At 44.2% G+C, this 19,802-nt stretch overlaps 2 protein-coding genes across 6 annotated transcripts; one reads left to right on the top strand and one right to left on the bottom strand.

Moving 5' to 3' along the window:
- Positions 1-62: 62 nt before the first annotated feature.
- LOC114842423 (acyl-CoA-binding protein homolog) lies at positions 63-8,250 on the top strand. Of its 4 annotated transcripts, XM_029127913.3 has the most exons (18): positions 63-246; positions 995-1,112; positions 1,212-1,274; positions 3,653-3,777; positions 3,860-4,041; positions 4,135-4,259; positions 4,368-4,476; positions 4,664-4,757; positions 4,884-5,009; positions 5,132-5,233; positions 5,342-5,425; positions 5,531-5,638; positions 5,724-5,854; positions 5,957-6,080; positions 6,182-6,260; positions 6,511-6,604; positions 6,808-6,927; positions 7,187-8,250. In XM_029127913.3, the coding sequence occupies exons 1-18, from the start codon at positions 235-237 to the stop codon at positions 7,305-7,307; spliced, it is 1,917 nt and encodes a 638-aa protein (XP_028983746.1). In that variant the 5' UTR covers positions 63-234; the 3' UTR covers positions 7,308-8,250. The 4 variants fall into 4 exon arrangements, 3 of the variants coding, with proteins under 3 accessions (XP_028983746.1, XP_028983745.1, XP_028983744.1); XM_029127911.3 differs by lacking the exons at positions 63-246; positions 995-1,112; positions 1,212-1,274 and adding exons at positions 2,151-2,299; positions 3,158-3,281; XR_005896839.2 differs by lacking the exons at positions 63-246; positions 995-1,112; positions 1,212-1,274; ... (8 more) ...; positions 6,808-6,927; positions 7,187-8,250 and adding exons at positions 2,151-2,299; positions 3,158-3,281 and having other exon boundaries at positions 4,351-4,476.
- Positions 8,251-8,313: 63 nt separating this feature from the next.
- Positions 8,314-17,702, bottom strand: abcb4 (ATP-binding cassette, sub-family B (MDR/TAP), member 4). Of its 2 annotated transcripts, XM_029127882.3 has the most exons (28): positions 17,596-17,702; positions 17,355-17,451; positions 16,930-17,023; positions 16,478-16,655; positions 16,352-16,400; positions 16,067-16,258; positions 15,810-15,981; positions 15,596-15,720; positions 15,262-15,433; positions 15,068-15,181; positions 14,080-14,190; positions 13,872-13,997; positions 13,555-13,758; positions 13,294-13,464; positions 13,055-13,216; positions 12,794-12,973; positions 12,558-12,704; positions 12,363-12,467; positions 12,194-12,271; positions 12,033-12,116; positions 11,736-11,939; positions 11,551-11,651; positions 11,323-11,463; positions 10,567-10,723; positions 10,283-10,480; positions 9,677-9,883; positions 9,151-9,297; positions 8,314-9,039 (listed from the first exon to the last, which is right to left on the bottom strand). In XM_029127882.3, exons 2-28 carry the CDS (start codon positions 17,435-17,437, stop codon positions 8,833-8,835), a joined length of 3,909 nt encoding a protein of 1,302 aa, XP_028983715.1. In that variant the 5' UTR covers positions 17,438-17,451; positions 17,596-17,702; the 3' UTR covers positions 8,314-8,832. The 2 variants fall into 2 exon arrangements, with proteins under 2 accessions (XP_028983715.1, XP_028983716.1); XM_029127883.2 differs by lacking the exons at positions 15,810-15,981; positions 16,067-16,258; positions 16,352-16,400; ... (2 more) ...; positions 17,355-17,451; positions 17,596-17,702 and having other exon boundaries at positions 15,586-15,712.
- Between the last annotated feature and the right edge of the window lie 2,100 nt (positions 17,703-19,802).

The raw sequence follows: 19,802 nt of genomic DNA, 5'->3' as shown, positions 1-19,802 counted from the left end.
GGAAACTCAAAATGCGCGGTCGCAGGGACTGTAGAGGTTAACTTCAGTGAGAGTGTCCGTTTGTCGCAGTGAGTGAGTGACACTGGCGGACAGCCAATCAGCTCCTCTGCAGCTCGCTGCTCCCGCCTCCGCAGTCGGACTTTGGTCGTAATTTTGCCTTGATCAGCTCCACTGGAAATCCAGCTGCTCAAAACGTCCAGCCGACGATCGCTGAGCAAAGGTTGCGTCTCGAAAATGTCACTGAAGGTAAAATGCGTTGGCTTTTATTCCCATCTTATTTATCAATAACGGACATGTTTTTTTCGCTATGAAATGAATAGCGGTTGTTTCGGTAAGGTGCTCGTGTTCACGCCATTTACTGTAGCCTATACAGTATCACCCATCTTTGTCAGTGTGTGACGGGTAGATGTAGGAAAACCGAGTCTAAACCCAAGTTCTGTGGTCCTGATGCTGCAGCTGCAGGTTGGCCGACGAGGATAATTTAATTATGAAGAATTAAGATAAACCAGCAGGATCCGACTAACTGAGCTGAAAGCATGATCTGAGGCCTCAAACAATAAAGGTTGAGAAAATATAATTTGTTTTCATGTTATTTTATAATTCCCTACATTGAGAGTTTCAGTCTATTTTAAAACAGGCTTCTATGAATTATATGCTCTGTAATGCCCCAGATCTTTTGTAAAGTAGATTATTGAAGCACTGGAGTGTGGAATAAAAGCCCATTGTTTATTCACAACTTGAGCCACACTGGCTTCCCAGGCCCCACAACATGACTAGAATACTAGGCTCTGATTTCTTATTCAGTGTTGTAACTATGTCACGCACACTCTCTTATTCTCCGAATAGTCTTACTCCGACTCTTACTCCACCAAACACAGAGGGATTAATTTGGCAAAGAGCAGAAATAGTCAGTCAGTACAGCAGGCTATGCAAACATACTGTAATCATTGGAGAAACAGAAACACAGAGTGACTGGTCTGATTCTTCTTTGCAGGAAGAGTTTGACAAAGTGGCAGAGGATGTGAAGAATGTGAAGACGAAGCCTACAGACCAAGAGCTTCTGGATCTGTATGGCCTTTACAAACAGGCAATTGTCGGAGACGTTAACACTGGTATTATTCCCTACAGATAAGCACAATGACTTTAATTTAGCTTTAAATTATAATTCAGTACTTAGATTCTGAAATCCTCCTCTCTGTGTGCTTATTTAGATAGACCAGGAATGATAGACTTCAAAGGAAAAGCCAAGTGGGACGCATGGGAATCCAGGAAAGGTAACAAGATAGAAATGCTTTGCAGGGAAATGTGCAACGATAAGCCCTGTTACCTGGTATCAGGTTCAACTGCATCATTGTCAATCCAATGTCGCAAGCTGTAAGACGCTGATGATGCAGCTAAACAGCAGGCAGTATATTTATATTGATTATTTCTGTTAATGCTTCTTTCAGGAATGTCCAAGGATGATGCAATGTCAGCCTACATTAAACTTGCCAAGGAAGTAATCAGCAAATATGCATAGTAAGGCAGCAATAATTGAAAGAGGAGGAATGAATGAAATCACGATTAAAGATAACTACTAACTATTTAGATGTAGTTTTCTCATGTCAAACCCTGTATTCATACATGACATCATGTAATCTCAAATGTGTAATGGTAAAACCTTCATTTAAATGCATTTTCTCTCTAATGTGCACAGTTAGCGATATTTCATCTAATTTATGGAGTTTAATCCACATCCACAAAGCACGTGAATGCATCCTAAGTTTAAATAAATAAAAGCACAAAATGGAATTTCTTTCTGCTCTTTTTTTCCTGTGTGACATTTGTGATTCTTTGAAAGCGTGTTAATTGTTTAATTGAGTACAAGTCTATTATTATGTCAAGTCCAATTCAACACTGAATTTTGGTGTGGTATTTATACTTTATTACTATAGAACCTCCTATTTCTAGAGATTTATGATTATCACAGTATAATAATGAATCAGTTATTATAAGAATCTTAGGCATAACGTCTGACAGCTTGTTAAACGGACCAGACTTGTTCACCTATGTTACCATCAACATCACATGTACTTCAACTTGAAGTGAAAGGCTTTTGAGTTTATGTACTTGCACCATTGTTATAAATAAAGTTTAAAAAAAATCCTAAACATGATACCGCGCATGCGCAGTAAGAGCAACATTAGTGGGGTAAAGGTGAACAGCGGCTCACTGAACGCAGCTGCACCGAGACGTCGGAAGCACAATATTTCTGCTGTTCGCAGACGCAGTGGGTCAAAGGCAGCGCAGTTTGAATAAGGTGAGTTTTAGTCAAACATAATTACATAATTGTCGGTAACGCTGCAGTGTTAGCGAGACACCTGACAGGAGTCAATAATAACGTTGCACTTTAATAATTTAATGTTAGCTAGTGCACTAGCTGTTTATGACCTGGGTCTCTAGCGTTAACGCTACACAAAAACAACGTTTCATCAAGTTTAAAATAACCGCTCAATATTCTGTTACTTTTATTGTATTTAGCCAAGTAAGCTAAGGATTTTAGTAAGTTAAAAGAGCAAATAAAAGAAAGGTTGTACCTGCTTAGGGATCAAGCTTAACTACTAACACTTATTTTGTTAATTATTGATCGCCGTTTGTTGACTCGCGTGTCTGATAATGGGGCTGGACGTCATTCCAGAAGCTCGTGTTAAGTTTTGAAGTTCATACTATTGTTCAGCCATCTGTTTAGAACCATCAAGTATTATATTTATAATGATGTTACACACCAACGTTAAGCAGCTGCACCAGGTAGATTAATAATTTTCTTACTTCTTAGAGAACTGATTGTTCTTTATAAATAAAACATTAATTAAATGCACTTTTGTAGTTTTCATCCAGCTTTTATAGAATGTTTCCACAAAAAAGGACACAGTCTCTTAATGTACAACAGTTATGTTGTATCCAACAAGAAAAAAAAAGACTTGAACCAGTAATATCTATTAGTGTTCTAGGTTTTAATTTCTTTATATTATTGACAAAATGTACAACAATGAATAGGGGCCTTTTTAGAGGTATGTGTACTAACGCAATTTGTTCTGCATGGCGTCTAGATGATGCATCTTGCAAACAACCCCTGTTGTTTCACACCAGTGATGTCAGGGCAACATTTCTGTTACAGAGAGAGGAAATGGCTAATCATTTGTCAGAGTCTGTGCCTGAGCTGACCTTTCAGCATCAAAGCGCCCTGCCTCCCCTGCCAGTCCCGACACTGGAGAGCAGCCTGTCTAAGTACCTAGATGCAGGTAAGATCAAGTGTCACTCTTTCGTTACTATTTGCAAGGTTTGTTTGTACATGTTTACCATGTACAGTAATTGCTTTTTTATTGCTTCTATGAAATAAATTCAAAGGAGTTAGCAATATTGTTGATTTTGCACTAAAATAGTTGAGACAATAAATTCTTTATAGTCATAATTTTGCATTCTGTATGGTCTTAAACCTTAGCTTGAAAATGACTTATTTTTAATGCGCTATATAAAACGCTATATAAATTAATTGAATATGACCAGATTTCTGTCAAGCATATGCAAATATCTGTTCTTATTTGTACAATAACTTTACAGTTTTTATAGTTTGACAGTGGAACAAATTTTACAATTTTATGTTGGCCATCAGTTCTTCCATTTGCTTCTGAGGGTGAGTTTAATGCTACGGTAGAAACTGTAAGACAATTTCAAGATGGTATTGGCAAAGAGCTGCACCAGAAGCTACTACAGAGAGCAAAGATGAAGAAGAACTGGGTGTGTAATTGTACTATAAAAGCATTGTTCCTACAGATTTACTCTCAGTTATGGTTATTTAGCTTAGCTTCTTCTTTCCCAGTTGGAGGAATGGTGGTTAGACACTGCGTATCTGGAGGTTCGCCTCCCCTCTCAGCTGAATGTGAACTTTGGAGGTCCGGCATCTTACCTAGAGCACTGCTGGCCTCCAGCAGAAGGAGTTCACATGGAGAGGACTAGTCTCCACACTTGGCTGACACTACAGTACTGGAACCTGCTCCGCACGTAAGAAATGTTCACATGCACTGCTGTGTTTTTTTTGGTGTGTTAGGCAGAGGTCATACAAATATTATTCCTTTCTTCCTTTACATGTTTCAGTGAGAGGGTGCCTCCCCAGAAAGCTGGGAATAAACCATTAGATATGGACCAGTTCAGAATGATGTTCTGTACGTGCAAAGTACCTGGAGTTAAAAAGGACACAATTCATAACTACTTCAAAACAGGTAATAGAAAAAAATGTGTCTGTAATCTCTAGACTTCAGCTGCATTTTTTCCACTTGAGCCCACTCATTGTCATCCCTGTGTAATATGAAGGTTGTGCTTTGTCGCAGAGCGTGAGGGTCCTTGCCCTTCACATTTAGTAGTTATGTGTCGTGGGCGTATCTTCACGTTTGATGGTCTTTGTGATGGACAGATCCTCACACCTCCAGAACTTCTCAGGTAGTTGATATTTAAATAACGCAAGAAAAAAACATCAGCATCAAATTAATTTATTTGGGGGCAGCTTGTCTTCATTTATATAAATATATATATATTTTTTTAATACTGCATAGAAGTACTGAACATGATGTCATGACACCCAGTAATCATGTGATGTTATCTTGTGTGTTGTATGTTTCTTGTGCAGACAGCTGAAGTACGTAAAAGAGCGCTGTGAGGTGGAGCCGGAAGGAGACGGAGTAGCTGCTCTCACATCAGAGGAGCGGACTCGATGGGCGAAGGTGAGGGTGCTCGAAAAATGAATGTTCCTTGCTCCAAATGAGATCTAAAATGTATAATCACATTTTCTGAAAAGTTTCCTTATCAAAAAACACAACTGATGTGCACTGTGTTTTCTGTTTCTACAGGCTAGGGAGCATCTAATTAGCATTGATCCACACAACAAGACCATCCTGGAGACTATCCAAAGCAGCCTGTTTGTCATATCTCTGGATGAAACTAAACCTTACTCCTCTCCAGAGAACTACACAAATGTACGGCGAATGCACACAATATTGAATTACTCACAACGTATCAATCTGTCATTTATTTGTCTTACGTTAGTTTAAGGGAAATGTGTAGTTGTCTGATTGTGTGACTTACCACCTTAACACAGGTAACCCTGGAGGCCCTCACAGGCAACCCAACCATACGCTGGGGGGACAAATCATACAATGCACTTGTATTCTCAGATGGCTCCTTTGGATCCAATTGTGATGTGAGACGAGAGAGTGTGGAAAAAAAATGATAAATGCATGTGTTCTAAAATAAAATATACTTAATATAAATCTGTTACCAGTAATTGAAGGCTCTAAATTGTTTTTAGCATGCACCATATGATGCCATGGTGCTGGTGTCTATGTCTTGGTATCTGGACCAGCAAGTAAAACAGATGGGTGGCAAATGGAAGGTAACATACATTAAAGCAGTTGTTGGTCCCTACTGGTAAATACATAGAAATGTTTCCTTTACTTTAATTATAACTTACTATATACGCTGGTGTCTCTGGTTTCAGGGCTCAGACACAGTCAGACCTATGCCCCTTCCTGAGGAACTGGTGTTTACTGTAGATGAAAAAGTCCTCAGTGACATCAGCCATGCCAAGCAGCAATACCTGGAGTCGGTGAGTCCATTTTTTAATATTAAACAAAAAGCTTGATGCTTAATAACCTCCTGAACCTAACTGTCAATGTGGTTTGGCTTTACAGACAAAGGACCTGCAGGTTGTATGTTGTGCCTTCACAGCTTTTGGAAAAGCCACCATCAAACAGAAGAAGCTGCATCCTGACACCTTCGTTCAGCTCGCAATGCAGTTAGCCTACTACAGAGTGCACAAAACGTAAGCACTGGTTGAAAATGTGCCTTGTGTCTGAATGGCTAGATGATGTCACTCACTCACTCTAAATGGTTTATCCCCTCTCTCTCACTCTAACTCACTCAGGCCTGGCAGTTGTTATGAGACAGCAACAACTCGCACATTTTACCACGGCAGAACAGAGACAATGCGACCCTGCACTCAGGAGGCTGTGAACTGGTGTAAAGCCATGATGGACCCCACCTGTGAGGTGAGAGCCTGTGTGTGTGTATATCGAGTCTATACAAAGGAAGCGTTATTTTTGATGCAGTTTCTGGTTATTGTTGTAATAAATAAACATATTTCTGTCAGGTTGACTTTAAGAGGAAAGCAATGTTAGTGGCCTTCAACAAACACAACAAACTGATGTCTGAAGCTCAAGATGGGAAAGGTGTGTTTCTTATACATGTCATAAATGTATATTGTTGAGTCTTGATGTTACTGAAGCAATTGTGAAAATAGTAGCAGATAAGAGTGAAAAGAGGAAAAAATTACAATAAGTGAGAACTGGATTCTAGTAGATTCACCATCATATTGGTTGTTATACATAGTTCATTTAGAAATACACAAATTTAAACATATCCTGTGTAGTACTTGAATAGCAGTCACAATATTTTTCTTGTTTGTGACATGGTTTACAGGTTTTGACCGTCACCTCCTTGGCTTATACCTGATTGCTAAGGAGGAGGGCCTTCCCACTCCAGAACTCTATATGGATCCTCTTTATGCAAAAAGGTACTGTGCACAATTTGGCAAAGAGCTTTTTTGTCCCTATTTAATATTTAATTGATACTGTTCCAACCTTTTATTTAGATGGGAGTTGTAACATTTCAGTGTACAGTGTACTAAGTGGGAAAATACTACAGGCATAATCAAGCAGACATAAGACGACACCTGAAAAGACTGTGTCACTATCTGTGCTGTGTTTGTGTCTGCAGTGGTGGAGGCGGTAACTTTGTGCTGTCATCCAGCCTCGTGGGCTACACTACAATCCTGGGGGCTGTGGCTCCCATGGTGCATCATGGTTATGGCTTCTTCTACCGCATTAGAGATGACAGGTGGGTCGTCAGGACAGAAACATGCTGTTACATTACGATAACCTTCTGCTTACTGTACTGTATTTGTGAGATGGACATGAAACTGCCTAAATAAGAGCATAATGTACAATATTTACAAACTATAATCATGTGCATCACATGAAATCCTGATATAGATTCATAATATAGTATAGGTTTTATCCTGCAATTAAACACAATTCCTATGTATTTCTCTCCATGTTTAACAACTGCTCAACTGCTGTTGTCTTCCACCCTCCAGAATTGTGGCCTCTGTGACAGCATGGAAGTCCTGTCATCAGACAGATGCTGTGACTTTGTTCAACAACTTTACTAGCTCCCTGCATGAGATGCTGCACTTGGCCACCACGTCTCAGCTTTAGGTGCAGGTCAGGTAGTCAGGAACAGCCTCAGCTTCCTGGTCCTTTTTAAGCATAAATGCACTAATAGCCAATAAACCCTCTGTTAAACGCTGACAGCTCATGATAGTTGTTTGTTCTCAGCACAGATCAATGCAAATAAGTAGTTGTAGTGTTAAATGTTAAATTGTTCAGTGTAAATATTTCTTTTAGATGTCTGTATTCTTCCTGACTGTCATGACTTTAGTAAAACTTTACAAACTTTATTAAAGTGCTTTCTTTAACATTAACAGTGTTGTTCTAAATTTAAGCTGAACTGTGTTTATTCCAACTGAATCATTATTTGACAAAGCTTTTCTAAGGTTAATGAACCGTAAAAAATAGCTGGAGGCCTCGTTAAGTCCTGTTATATAATACAGGCTGATCCCATCAAAATCATAAAACTTACAATTGTGAATTAACCCTGGCTTTACACTGTTTATAATGAATGACATTACTAACAGTAATGATGCATTACAATGGAAATGCACAAACTATGATCATTCCCAACAACACATGTCTCTGCTGATGGAAAACTAATTATAGTTGCAGAAATAGGAGGAATTCACAGTTCAGTGTGGGTTTTTAGCTAACAGTTGCCTTCCAGTGTGCTGGACCACTGCGCAGTGCACACTTCAACATATCTGTGAAACAAAAACTTGACTAGCGCATGGCACCTTATTGTACCACAAACTATGCACTTACCGTTTTTATTCACAATATCAGATGATTTAATGTTTAAATGTCAGTGAATCTTAAACTGTGATTGTTTTTGTTTCCACTCTGATTTAGAGCCTTAATCTATAATCAGTCTGAATGTAAGATTGGCTTTTGTAATTATTGTAAAATGGCACTGCTGTAGCCAAACGACGTACAACGACATAAAAAAGCACAGGTATGTTGTGTTGAATAAATGATTTGTCACATAGTTGATTCCATCCTTTTGATTTTCCTGTGTGGATAAGTTAATAAAACCGCTGCGATTCAGTAGTCGAGTAGAAAACTATTTTTATATAATAGTTACATGCAAGTATTTTTGTCACGTTAGTAATTCTGTGCAGTTATACAAAAACGGATTTAAAGTTATGGCATCAAAAGGTGTGAATAAGAACTGACATTAAAAAAAATAAAATTAAAAATTGTAATTTTTGGTAAAACAAAACTTTGGTGTTTATAGTCCCAGCATCACAACAGCTCTTTTTTTTTCCCCACACTGGCGCTAAAAATGACCAGCAACTGATATCGGTTTACATCAGGTAGCTTCAGTATTAATCTTAGTCGCAGTGTAACACAAAAAGCAGAGAATACGAACGGGTGCAAGATAACTGGCTGTCACAGTCTGACCGTAGGAGACATGCAGGTGTTGGATGTGTCTCGGCATCAACACCAGCACACTGAAACGGCACCTCCGTCAGTACGCTCCACATTCCACTGCTCCACCGAGGCCGGTGATGAAGGCACCAGTGTTTATTTCCCTTCAGCGCGGTACGACTCCCGTCTCTGCCCGTCCTCATGCGTCCCTGTGGCCCATCTGTGTGGTGACCAGCATGTGATAGACTCCCTTCTTGGCCAGCAGCTGCTGGTGTGTCCCCTGCTCCACCACCACTCCTCCCTGAAAGACTGCGATGCGGTCGGCGTTCTGGATGGTGGACAGACGATGGGCCACAATGATGCATGTCCGGCCTTTCCTGGCCTGGTCCAGCGCGTCCTGCACCACCTGCAGACACACAAAGATGATCATGTTTCTAACTTTCCTCTCATTCGCACTGTTGATCTGACTGTGAAACATTACAGTGACCACACGCACCGCCTGTGGTCAGACACTCACCTTCTCGCTCTCGGTGTCGAGTGCCGATGTGGCCTCGTCCAGCAGCAACAGTTTGGGGTTGCGGAGGATGGCTCGGGCTATGGCTATACGCTGCTTCTGTCCCCCGGACAGCTGCGTTCCCTTATCACCTGCCTGAGTCTTGTACTTCTGCTCAGACAAAAAAAAAAAAAACAAAAAACAAAGAGAGGTTGTGCAGAAATCGCACTGTAACCAATCATCTTTTGTAAATACCAGTAAAGTGAAACAGTAAAATCATTGGTTCTAATGATGGATTATCCAGATTAACAAGGGCACGCTTCTCTAAACATAAAAAGAAAAGTAACCAGATTTTCTAATTTGGCCAAATTATTGGTTAGCATCTTTAAGTGACCCTGATGCCTTTGGTTGATGTTACATCATCACTGGTGCAGTGACACAAACCCTATCACAATTCATGTCTGTGTGATCAAGATGGCCCTGGGACATAATAAAGATAATAGCCAGTGAATAAAAAATACAAAATATAACAAACGACAGGCAGCCGTACCTGTGGCAGGCCTTGAATGAAGCTGTGGATGTTGGCCGACTTGGCCGCTCCCTCTATCTCCTCCATGCTCACTGTGCGGCTGTTGTCCCCGTAGGCAATGTTTTCTGCCAACGTGCAGTCGAAGAGCACGGGCTCCTGGGATACGATGCCGATCTGGGATCTCAACCAGTGAATATTCAGTTCCTTTGCGTTCGTGTCATCCAGCATCTGAAGGTGAAACGGCAGCAGAGATTACTGTGAAGTCGACATAAGACGATGTCTGACATTTTAGCACTTTTAAGTTTAATTCAGCGTATATAAGATTCACATCCATTTTGATCTCAAGTCAGTCAATCAATTCTTTTGAGGAAGAATAACATAAAGCACAGCGATAAACACTACTGTGATAACCAGGTGGTGGCTATACATATAAATGCCCTGTCAGTACAGGGACTGAGATAATATGATTGAGTTGCAGTAGCGTAGATAAAAACACTCCACAGCTCCTAAAACCTCCCAAGGTCCATGTGTCATCAGTGCAGTGCAGTAAAGCAGCCATAAACCCGCTGCGGCGTTAACCATTAACCGACAGTAGGTGAAGAGGCAGGTGTGTGTTCAAGTTCTCACCACTCTGCCTTCTCTGGGGTCATAGAACCGCTCCAGTAGCTGGATGGTGGTGCTCTTCCCACAGCCGCTGCTGCCCACCAGGGCCAGCGTCTCCCCCTTCTTCACCTTCAGATGCAGCCCTTGGAGGATGGGGACGTCGGGGCGCGAAGGGTAGTTGAACTTCACGCTCTCGAAGCGCACGTTGCCGTCGAATTTGCTCTGGGGTGACACAGAAGCGTTAGGCCCCGGCGTTGAGCGGTGATATTCAGTATATTCAGTACGTTCAGGGCTCCGGTGTCACGTACGGGCGAGTCTCCCTGCTGAGACAGGTTATCGATGGCCGGCTCTCGGTTCAGCAGCATCATGAGGTGGGAAGCTGACAGTTTGGCCTTGGCGTAGTTTGGAGCGAAGGAGTTGGCCTCTCCCAGAGCCATAGCACCGTAGAGAACAGCCGAGATCACACTGAAGAAGGAATTCAAACCGCTGAATGTATTAGACCCACCATATGAGAGACACGACATTAGCATTTATGAGCACAAACATTTAGATCATGGTTTTCATGGCTTTTCATGGTTACAGTAGGATGAACCCCACTAACTGTCTAGCTACTACCACAGTACAGTACAAAAAGAGGTGGTTCCCAGCGGATAAATCCTTCTACTCCCATTCCCATCAGTTGTAGATGTACTGGCAGCATCTCAGATTTCACATTTACCCCTTAAATACATTTCTCCATATTTTATATCTGTACATGCGTACAACATGCTCCACTGAAGTTATTATTTAGGAGTTGTATAACTTCACTGGCCAGAACTTTGGACTCATCAAGAGGTAGAACAGAACTGACTATTGTGGCTCCTCCTAACAATCACGCATCACTTTGAGAAGCACGTGTCTGTTACATCACCACAGGTTTCCTACGGCTCATTCACAGCAGCTCTCACGCTTCAGGCCGGGGGAATTATTGAAGGACTAATAAAACGTCTCTCCTCCCAGCAAGAGGCACCTGCTGCGTAGACAGACTGTCAGAAAGCTGACTTAAACACACAAGTTCAACTCACAGAAAGACGCCCTGAACGTCAATCCTATTTTGCTGAATGAGCCAAACTCCGAATCTGAAGCAGCCTGCGTAAGCGAAGTAGATCATGGCCTGGGAGAAGGAATAGGTGAAGCCGTAGATATGAGCCTTCTTCTTGGCGTTTCTGTACAGAGGGACGTGAAGGTGGAATGAGGGGGACATACAGACTAATGTTTGCAATGTGTGGTCCAGGTAGTGGCGGAACTCTTACTTGTATGGCACCTCGAGGTTTTCCTGGTACAAAGACTCAAACTTGGGTTCTCGACTGAGAGAGGCGACCGTTCGTATGTTCTCGATGGCCTCTGTCGCGATCTGCGGGGCAGGTAAGCGAACGATGCATTGTCAACGACGAGCTTTACCGAGCGCCGATCACTCCGCGCGGCCCTGCTCACGCACTTTTCCCGCCTTCTCCAGCTCCTTCTTGTCACTGGCGGCGTGTCCGGTGAGCAGCTTGATCTCGGCAGCTCCCGCCATGGCCATGATGGGCACCACGGCCAGGATGAGCAGGGTCAGCTCCCAGCCGTACACGAAGGAGATCACCACCGCCGTGCCCATGTTGGAGACGTTCTGCGCCATCGTGGCCAGTCGCACTCCCGTCGCCTGGGCAGGGGCGAAAACACGGCACTCAGGCTCAGGGTCAGCGATCGAACCGAGCCGCTGCATTGGCGACGGGGCGCCAACATCAAGACTCACCCCCTGAACCTGGGCAGCGTCTGTAGCAAGTCTCGTAGTGAGAGCTCCAACACTGTTTTTGGGATTGTCAAACCAGCCAAGGTCCTACAAAAAGAAGGCCCAGATGTTTTAGTTGACACTTCCATAAACTCTCCCAAACCTCAGCCAGTTGTTACACACACCTGTCTCATCATGGACTTGAAAGCCCTCAACCTCAGTTTCAGGGTTAAAACCTCCCCAGATTTACCAAAGCAGAAACCCTGTAAAAACCGGAGCGTTAACCTTTGTTCATTTTATTTAAACCTACTGTAAAAAATTTAAGCTAAAAAAAGGTCGGAGATATAAATTTACCTGCAGAAACATGGTGAAGAAGGAGACACCTCCAATAACGGCAAACATGAGAGAGAAAAACGTGGCCCTTTCTTTGACCACTTCCAGGTTTGGATTTGCAAACACCTGAAAACAGGGAAAACACATTTGTACCTTTTTTTAAAACATCTCAGATATGAAACGACAACAGGGATTTGTGAAACGCGAGACTCCCACCGTGATGATCTTGGAGAAGATGACGGCGAACAGCGGCTGCATGACGCCATTGATCACAGCACAGGTGGTCCCCAACAAAATGTACGGCCACTCGGAGAGGTTGAGACGGAACACTTTAATGAAGGACACGGGGGGAACGTTTTCCTCCTGTGGGAAGAGATTGGATACCGTTACACAACGCCTACGTTTATTTGTGTTCGTTGCATCATCTGCTAAAATGTTCCGCCACAGCTCACCTCCTCCGTCTTTTCCTCGTTCTTCTCGTCTTTGCCCTTGTCCGAGGCAGCAAAGGAGGAGCCTCTTGTGGACTTCCTCCTGAACAGAGAGGACTCGGAGAAGGAATTGACTAAGGGGCTCTTTTCGTCCGCAGACAGATCATATTCTGCCTCCTCTCCCTCGCTGGCTTTCTCAAAGGTCTGAGGAAGGACGAAATACGAGTAAACCACGCCAGACGCCCATTTTGGAGTTACAGCCTAGTCCTTAAAGTGTGTTTTGACCTGCATGGTGACCAGCGTGTGGTACACCCCCTGCCTCTCCATCAGCTGGCTGTGGGTGCCCAGCTCCACGATGGCGCCTTTCTGGAAGCCGGCGATGACGTCGGCGTTCCTGATGGTCGACAGGCGGTGGGCCACAATGATGGTGGTGCGACCCTGCCGGACCTGGGCAGGGAGGCTGCGTTCATGCGCCCGCGTTTACGAGAACAAGCGCCAAGGAAAGGGCGCGCGCGCGTCCGTACCTTGTCCAGGGCAGCCTGTACGATGGTCTCGCTCTCAGCGTCGAGCGCAGACGTGGCCTCGTCCAGCAGCAGGATCTTGGGGTTGCGCACCAGGGCTCGGGCGATCGCAATCCTCTGCTTCTGTCCCCCGCTCATCTGAGTTCCTCGGTCTCCGACCAGCGTCTCGAACTTCTGCTCGGCGATAAGGTTCAAGGTTAGAAAGAAGGGGGGGGGGGGGGGGGGGGGGGGGGACCTTGATGGACACGGGGGTTCGTTTCGTACATCGGGCAGGTTCATGATGAAGTGGTACGCGTTGGCCTCCTTGGCGGCCTGCTCAATCTCCTCCCGCGTCACGTCCGGTCGACCGTATCTGATGTTCTCAGTGATGGTGGTGGCGAAGAGGATGGGCTCCTGACTCACGACCCCAATCATGTCCCGCAGGTAGCGGATGTTGAGGGTGCGGATGTCGTGGCCGTCGATGCAAACCTAAGGACAGGATACAACAGCACGAGATTCATAAAAGATAATAAACAATGAACAATACTAAAAGATTCTTTAAAGCCCAACAAATTCACAGGAGCAGCAGCTTTGAAACTTACGGATCCTTCCTGAGGGTCGTAGAACCTCAGCAGCAGCTGGACGGTGGTGCTTTTCCCACAGCCGCTGCTGCCGACCAGGGCGATGGTCTGGCCGTTGTGCACACTCAGACACATGTCATTTAAGACCTGGACAGTAATGAAATGGCACGTTAAGGTAATGTGGGATCGTCTGCCTCTCTGATCACCGCTTTGTGAGTGGGGAAGTGACCTTCACGTCCGGTCTTGAGGGGTAGGTGAAGTGGATGTTCTTGAATTCCACGTTTCCTTTGATGGAGTCAGGCTTGAAGCCAGCTTCTGAATAGCTGTCGATGCTTGGGTTCTGTTGAGGCAAGAGTCCGATACACTTTACTCATGCAACTTTGCTCTGTTCCAGTTTGTGGCTGGGGCACGGTAGAATAAAGAAAGTGATTATTATCCTATCCTCAATAAGACAAAAGGAGGAAGGCTGTTAGGCCTCCAGGATAAAGGTAGTGTATTTAACAAGGCTGATGTTTATTTCTACAATCTACGCACGCAGGCACGTGCGCACGCACATGCACGCACACACATACACTGCTGTGTGATCTGATCTGCGTCGCCAGAGGATCTGAGATTGTTTTATGTCCAACTTGGAGGCCTCACAATACAATAAAGTTGTCTTGAAGTAGCTTCTAAGACCATATGTCACAAAATGTATCCCAAAAAAAGACCAAAGTCATCAGACAATGACAAAGCAGAGTAATCACTAATGTAGAGATTAGCATTAAAACAACAGACATGACCTCGAGGGCAGAGTTTACACTTAGACAACTGAAAATCCAAGAGGGTTAAACAACTGAACACTCCAAAACGGATGTTCCAGTTTTCTTCTGTTTCACTTCAGGCTGGTGTTCATGCAAACTTCCTGTTGTATCCAAACAATCCTGAATCTGTACTTATGGTTTAAATGTTACTCGTTCAAAACTATTGTCCTAGTAAAAACAACTACACGAACTGGTTGTGCCGCTAACACACAGCGAGTTCAGGAGGGAGGCGATCGCAGGAGACCAAAACACGCTGGCCGCTCCGTTCACGCAGCAGGTCCTCCAATTAAAGCCCAGTCCAGCAGCTCGTTACCAAGCCCAAGCTGTCACCTGGATCAAAGCCGCCTCCCAGGGTGCCGGTGCCCGGCCATGCGAGCCGACAGCAGCGGCGAGGTCGAACGCGAGAATGCTTACGTGATCAATGATGCTGTAGACTTTATGCGCGGCTCCTCGGGCCGACGCGAACGTCTGGATGTTGGGGGAGGTCTGGCCTATGGAGAACGCGCCGATGAGCACCACGAAGAACACCTGGAGGCACATGTCAGCGTTTAGCCACGCCCCCTCCCCCCTTTATAGGCCAAACTAATAATAAGGAAGAGCCGACTCACTGTGAGTAAGGTGCCGATGGTGTATTCTCTAGCCAGCACCAGCGTGCTGCCGTACCAGAAGGCCAGAGCGTAGGACAGGTAGATCATGAGGAAGGTGAAGCCCATGGCGATGTTGGACGACAGCGCCTTTTTGATTCCCATCCGCTTCGCGTCCTCCAAGTTCTTGTGATATCTGTGGTCAACACGACTGAAGTGAAATGCGTGCGCAATGGCAGCAGCAGATCTGATTGGTCGATTTCCATAATCAAGTTTGGATTGGGGTTCATTGACCTCAACTGTGATGATGGTATTTATCCTGCATGCTTGTGATCCACCTGCACCCACCGCCACCCACCTCTTGATCTCCCTGTCCTGCCCGCTGAAGGCGAACACCGTCCTGATGGAGGACAGCACTTCCTCTGCCACCGCTCCGGCTTTGGCGTACGCCGTCTGCTCTTTGCTGGTGAAGCTCGTCAGCACCTGCCAGGAGGAGGACAACGCCCGTCGTATCGGTGGGGTCTGTGGATTCGCCCCCCCTCCCACCCCCACCCCTCGGGGGAGAAACTCACCTTGCTGAAGAACGCGGCCGAAATGGCCAGAGCGGGGCTCACGGCCAGGATGACCAGCGTGAGCTTCCAGCCTTTGCTGAAGCCGATGATGAAGGACGTGATGAAGGTGGTGAAGGCCTGGATCAGCATGCCCACCTTGTCCCCGATGCCCTCCTGGATTTTATACACGTCGCTGCACGTTGCACACATAAAGAACAGGGCTTTTATTCTATCACCACCAAAGTGCTCGCAGCCGCAATAGCCGAGGGGTCACCCACTCTGTGAGACGCGTGTTGAGCTCCCCCGTCTCGTTGACGTCGAACCAGCCGATGTCCTGCTGCATGATGCGGTGGAAGAACAACTTGCGGATGCGTTTGACCTGTCGCCCGGCGGCCAGAGTCCAGAGGGACACCTGCAGGTACGCTGCCACCAGCACCACGAAGCCCATGATGGAGTAGTAGATGGCATAGCTGCAGGAGGCCAGAGCAGGAAGTGAGCCACGGGCGACGACCAGTCACACGGAAAGGGTTGTACTGTTTTACCGGATGTCAGAATGCTCTTACAGCTGCATGTCTTCCTCTAAGGTGCTGTTTCTTGGTCTTATGATGTCAGCTGAAGACAGAGAGATAACGCGTTGCTCGGGCGGTAGATTCCTTCCCCCCCCAGTGCCATTATTTGTGCCAACTCACTGAGATTGAGGTCGGTGAGATTGGTGTAGTTGAGGTTGGAGTCCAAGGCGTCGCTCACAAAGCTGTCCGTCATGTCGCCAAACACTATACACATGAGCGGGAGCACCACCCCGTTGGCCATGGCCATCAGCGACCCCACGGCGATCATGGCGACGTCCAACTTGTCGGCAAACCTGAACTGAAGTCACAAAAGACGAGGCATGGACGCTGTGAGGGCTCCAGACAACAAATAGTGACAAAAAAAAAAAAAAAGGCGGCGCAGCCATTTTAGCCTCACAGCAGGAGGCAGGTGGAGCCCACCCAAACAAGTGGAGGATGTGCGGACCTGCCATCCTGTCTCCACACTTCCCCTCCCGCTTCACACACTCACGTCACTGCTTGGACGGTCGCACCATCCACAGTCTGGATGGCTAGACGGCACACACAGCAGAAAGAAAGGCGCGTGAGCTCACCACAGCGATGGGGCCGACGGTGGGCAGCTTTGGCGGCTTCTCTTTCATTTTCTTCTTCTTCTTCGTGCCGCTATTTTCATCCTCCTCTGTGTCACTGACGGAGACATACAGAGGCTCAACAGGCTTTCATGCCACTTTGCCACAGCTTCTATTATCACATAAAACTGAAGCAATACTGACCAAAGGTGAGGCAATAAAGGCAAAACTAGTTACATAAATTATAGATACTTTCAGAATAAAGTACTGTATTTTTTCAATTTGAATTAAGTGTATTAATTAAATTAAAGTAAAATATAAAATCATAAAAATATCACAACATATCTACAAAGTTACTAATAAAGCTAGTATAGTTATCGTTGTTTTTTTCCTTTAAAATGTGACTCTACGGTAAAAGTGGAAAAAAAAACGAGTTTACTTTTATTTACCTGACTGTCACATGACCGTTTTGTTCCTGTTTAGCTGCGGACAGCATTTCCATCTCGTCCCTCTCTTCCACGTCTGGGTCCATTTTACGTCTCAATCCTAAAAAGAAAATTTAAATCGATTGTTTATTTATTTTAAATAAAACCTACACAGGGCAATTTAAATGATAACAATTAGCGTCTACTAAACGTGGATGAGAAAACACGTCGGATAATAATGAAATAGAGCGCAACCGGACTGAACTGTGATGAAATCCCCAAGCTGTGGCTCCAGACGCTCCTCCGTCCGCCGGTCGACTTCTGACAGTGGCTGCGATCACTGTCGACCTTCCTATCCCGTCTCCCCCACCCCCCCTCCTCCCCCCTCGGCCTCGCCCCCTCCTCACGTGGCTTTACAGCTGCTTCGCTATCGCGGGATGAGGCTCGGTGGGAACTGACTCTCGCCCCATTCAGTCGTCGGATAAGTAGAGTTGCATGTGTGACTTATTCGTGTCTCTGCCATGTGTTGTTATCTAAAGTATCTCGACCATGTGGTCAATAATTGATCAGACAGGGGCGGGTGAACCCGGTCCTCCACATGCTGGCAGGTTTTCCACCTCTCTCTGCCCGGCTGCCACTGATTAGCTCCATCCGGTGTGGCCGGTCAATGGGAAGCTGGAGGACGTTCCCCCGCACCATAACAAATCAAAATCAAAAATCAAATGTCGTACATTTCTACATTTCTTGAGGTAAAAGGTTTATCAATAATTTACTTAACGTACTTTCAATCAATCAAAAATACAAACCAACAAAATAAATTCTGGGTATTTTTGTATATTGTCAAAAGGAACTAAGTACACGTTATAAACACCTTTGTGTGGTACGATAATCTAAAGACCTTTATAGTCTTTATGTCTTTATGATCTTTATTTCTTTATGATCTTTATGTCAGACTCAAATCAAGTTGCAACTGCAAATTTTGGTTAACACTAGCAATAAAAAAAATATATATATTTACTGTACTTTTATAATGATTTTCTCTTCTGTTTGTTTTTAAATATATGTTCTACCTATTTAGTAATTATAATGAATTGAAACTTTTATTTAGAGACTGAGATGGTAAGAAATGTGACAAAACCTCAACTTAGACTGTGAAATAAGAAGGAAAGTGAGATAAAAAGATAACCTGAGGACCTTGTGTTGTTTGCTTTGCGTGTCAACAGGTTAGATGATCAGCTCGTAACTTGGGACAAAGGTACAGTACCACTCGTCATCCACACTAAAGACACGGACATCAGTCAATAAATGACTATAATTCTCATTCTGTAAATCCTTAAATGGAGTTTATTTGTTTAAGAACCCCGTTAAAGCCGTGATTGCATCTCAAACATCAAATGTGACAGTGTGTGACTCATTGATAAAGCACCATAAACACAGGTTTTCACGCTGTGTCATCATCTCCTTGGCTGTAATCCCCCCCCACACACACACACATACAGAACATTTTTGGTTAAAGTCCTTCAGTCTGTGCCTGGAAACCTCAATCAAATTGCATACATTTCTAAACATTTCTTGAGGTAGAGGGTTTACTAATGTTACAGTGAACTGACAAGTGTGCTACTCGGTTATCGATAATTTACTTAAGCTACTTTCAATCAATCACAAATACAGACCAACAGAATGAATGCAGGGTATTTTTGTACATTGTCAGAAGGAACTAAGTGCACGTTTTAAACACCTTTGTGTGCTATTTCTATGAAAATCTAGGGTGTCTTTATACAGTAGTCTGGCAACAGATGGATCTTCATGTCAGGCTGAAATCAAGTTGCATGACTGCAAATTTTGGTTAAAGGAAGACCATAAAAATATTTACAGTTCAGCAAATAACCACACGCACACTTATTATGGTGCTTTTACCCTGAAAAGGCTTAATCTAAATCTTTTGCTTTAACAAGGCTATTCTTGCTTTTGAATGATAAATTATGACTATTAGTAATCACTCACACAACCTCTAGAGCGGCTTCGGACGTTATCACGCCATTCAATGGTCAATGGTCATTATCAGTGGTTATCAGCCCATTAAACAATCAGGACCAAAAATCTTGCCATTTAAGGTAATAAAATCACCAATGTAATTTATTACCTTAAATGGCAAGATTTTTGGTCCTGATTGTTTAATTATTACTAGTTATTAAACTTTTACACAGTTAAGCAAATAATTACAAATACTTCCTTCAAATCCTTTCGAATTAAAAGGCTAATCAGCTATATCATGATTGTCAACAATGCACCTTGGTCAACATTTTAATCTTTGTCATCTTTTTAATCGTCATCTTTGTAATTGCTGTCATCGTTTTAATCTTCGTCAACATTTTGTTGTTTTCATGGTTTTGCTATAGTCAACTTTTTCACGTCAGTAGCTTAATCAGCGTCTGGCATCATTGCAGCAGCAGACCAGCTCTCCCACGTAAT

The sequence above is a fragment of the Betta splendens genome, chromosome 16 (genome assembly GCF_900634795.4).
Source record: "Betta splendens chromosome 16, fBetSpl5.4, whole genome shotgun sequence".
Classification (NCBI taxonomy): domain Eukaryota; kingdom Metazoa; phylum Chordata; class Actinopteri; order Anabantiformes; family Osphronemidae; genus Betta; species Betta splendens.
This window is presented reverse-complemented; position numbering and strand designations above follow the sequence as displayed.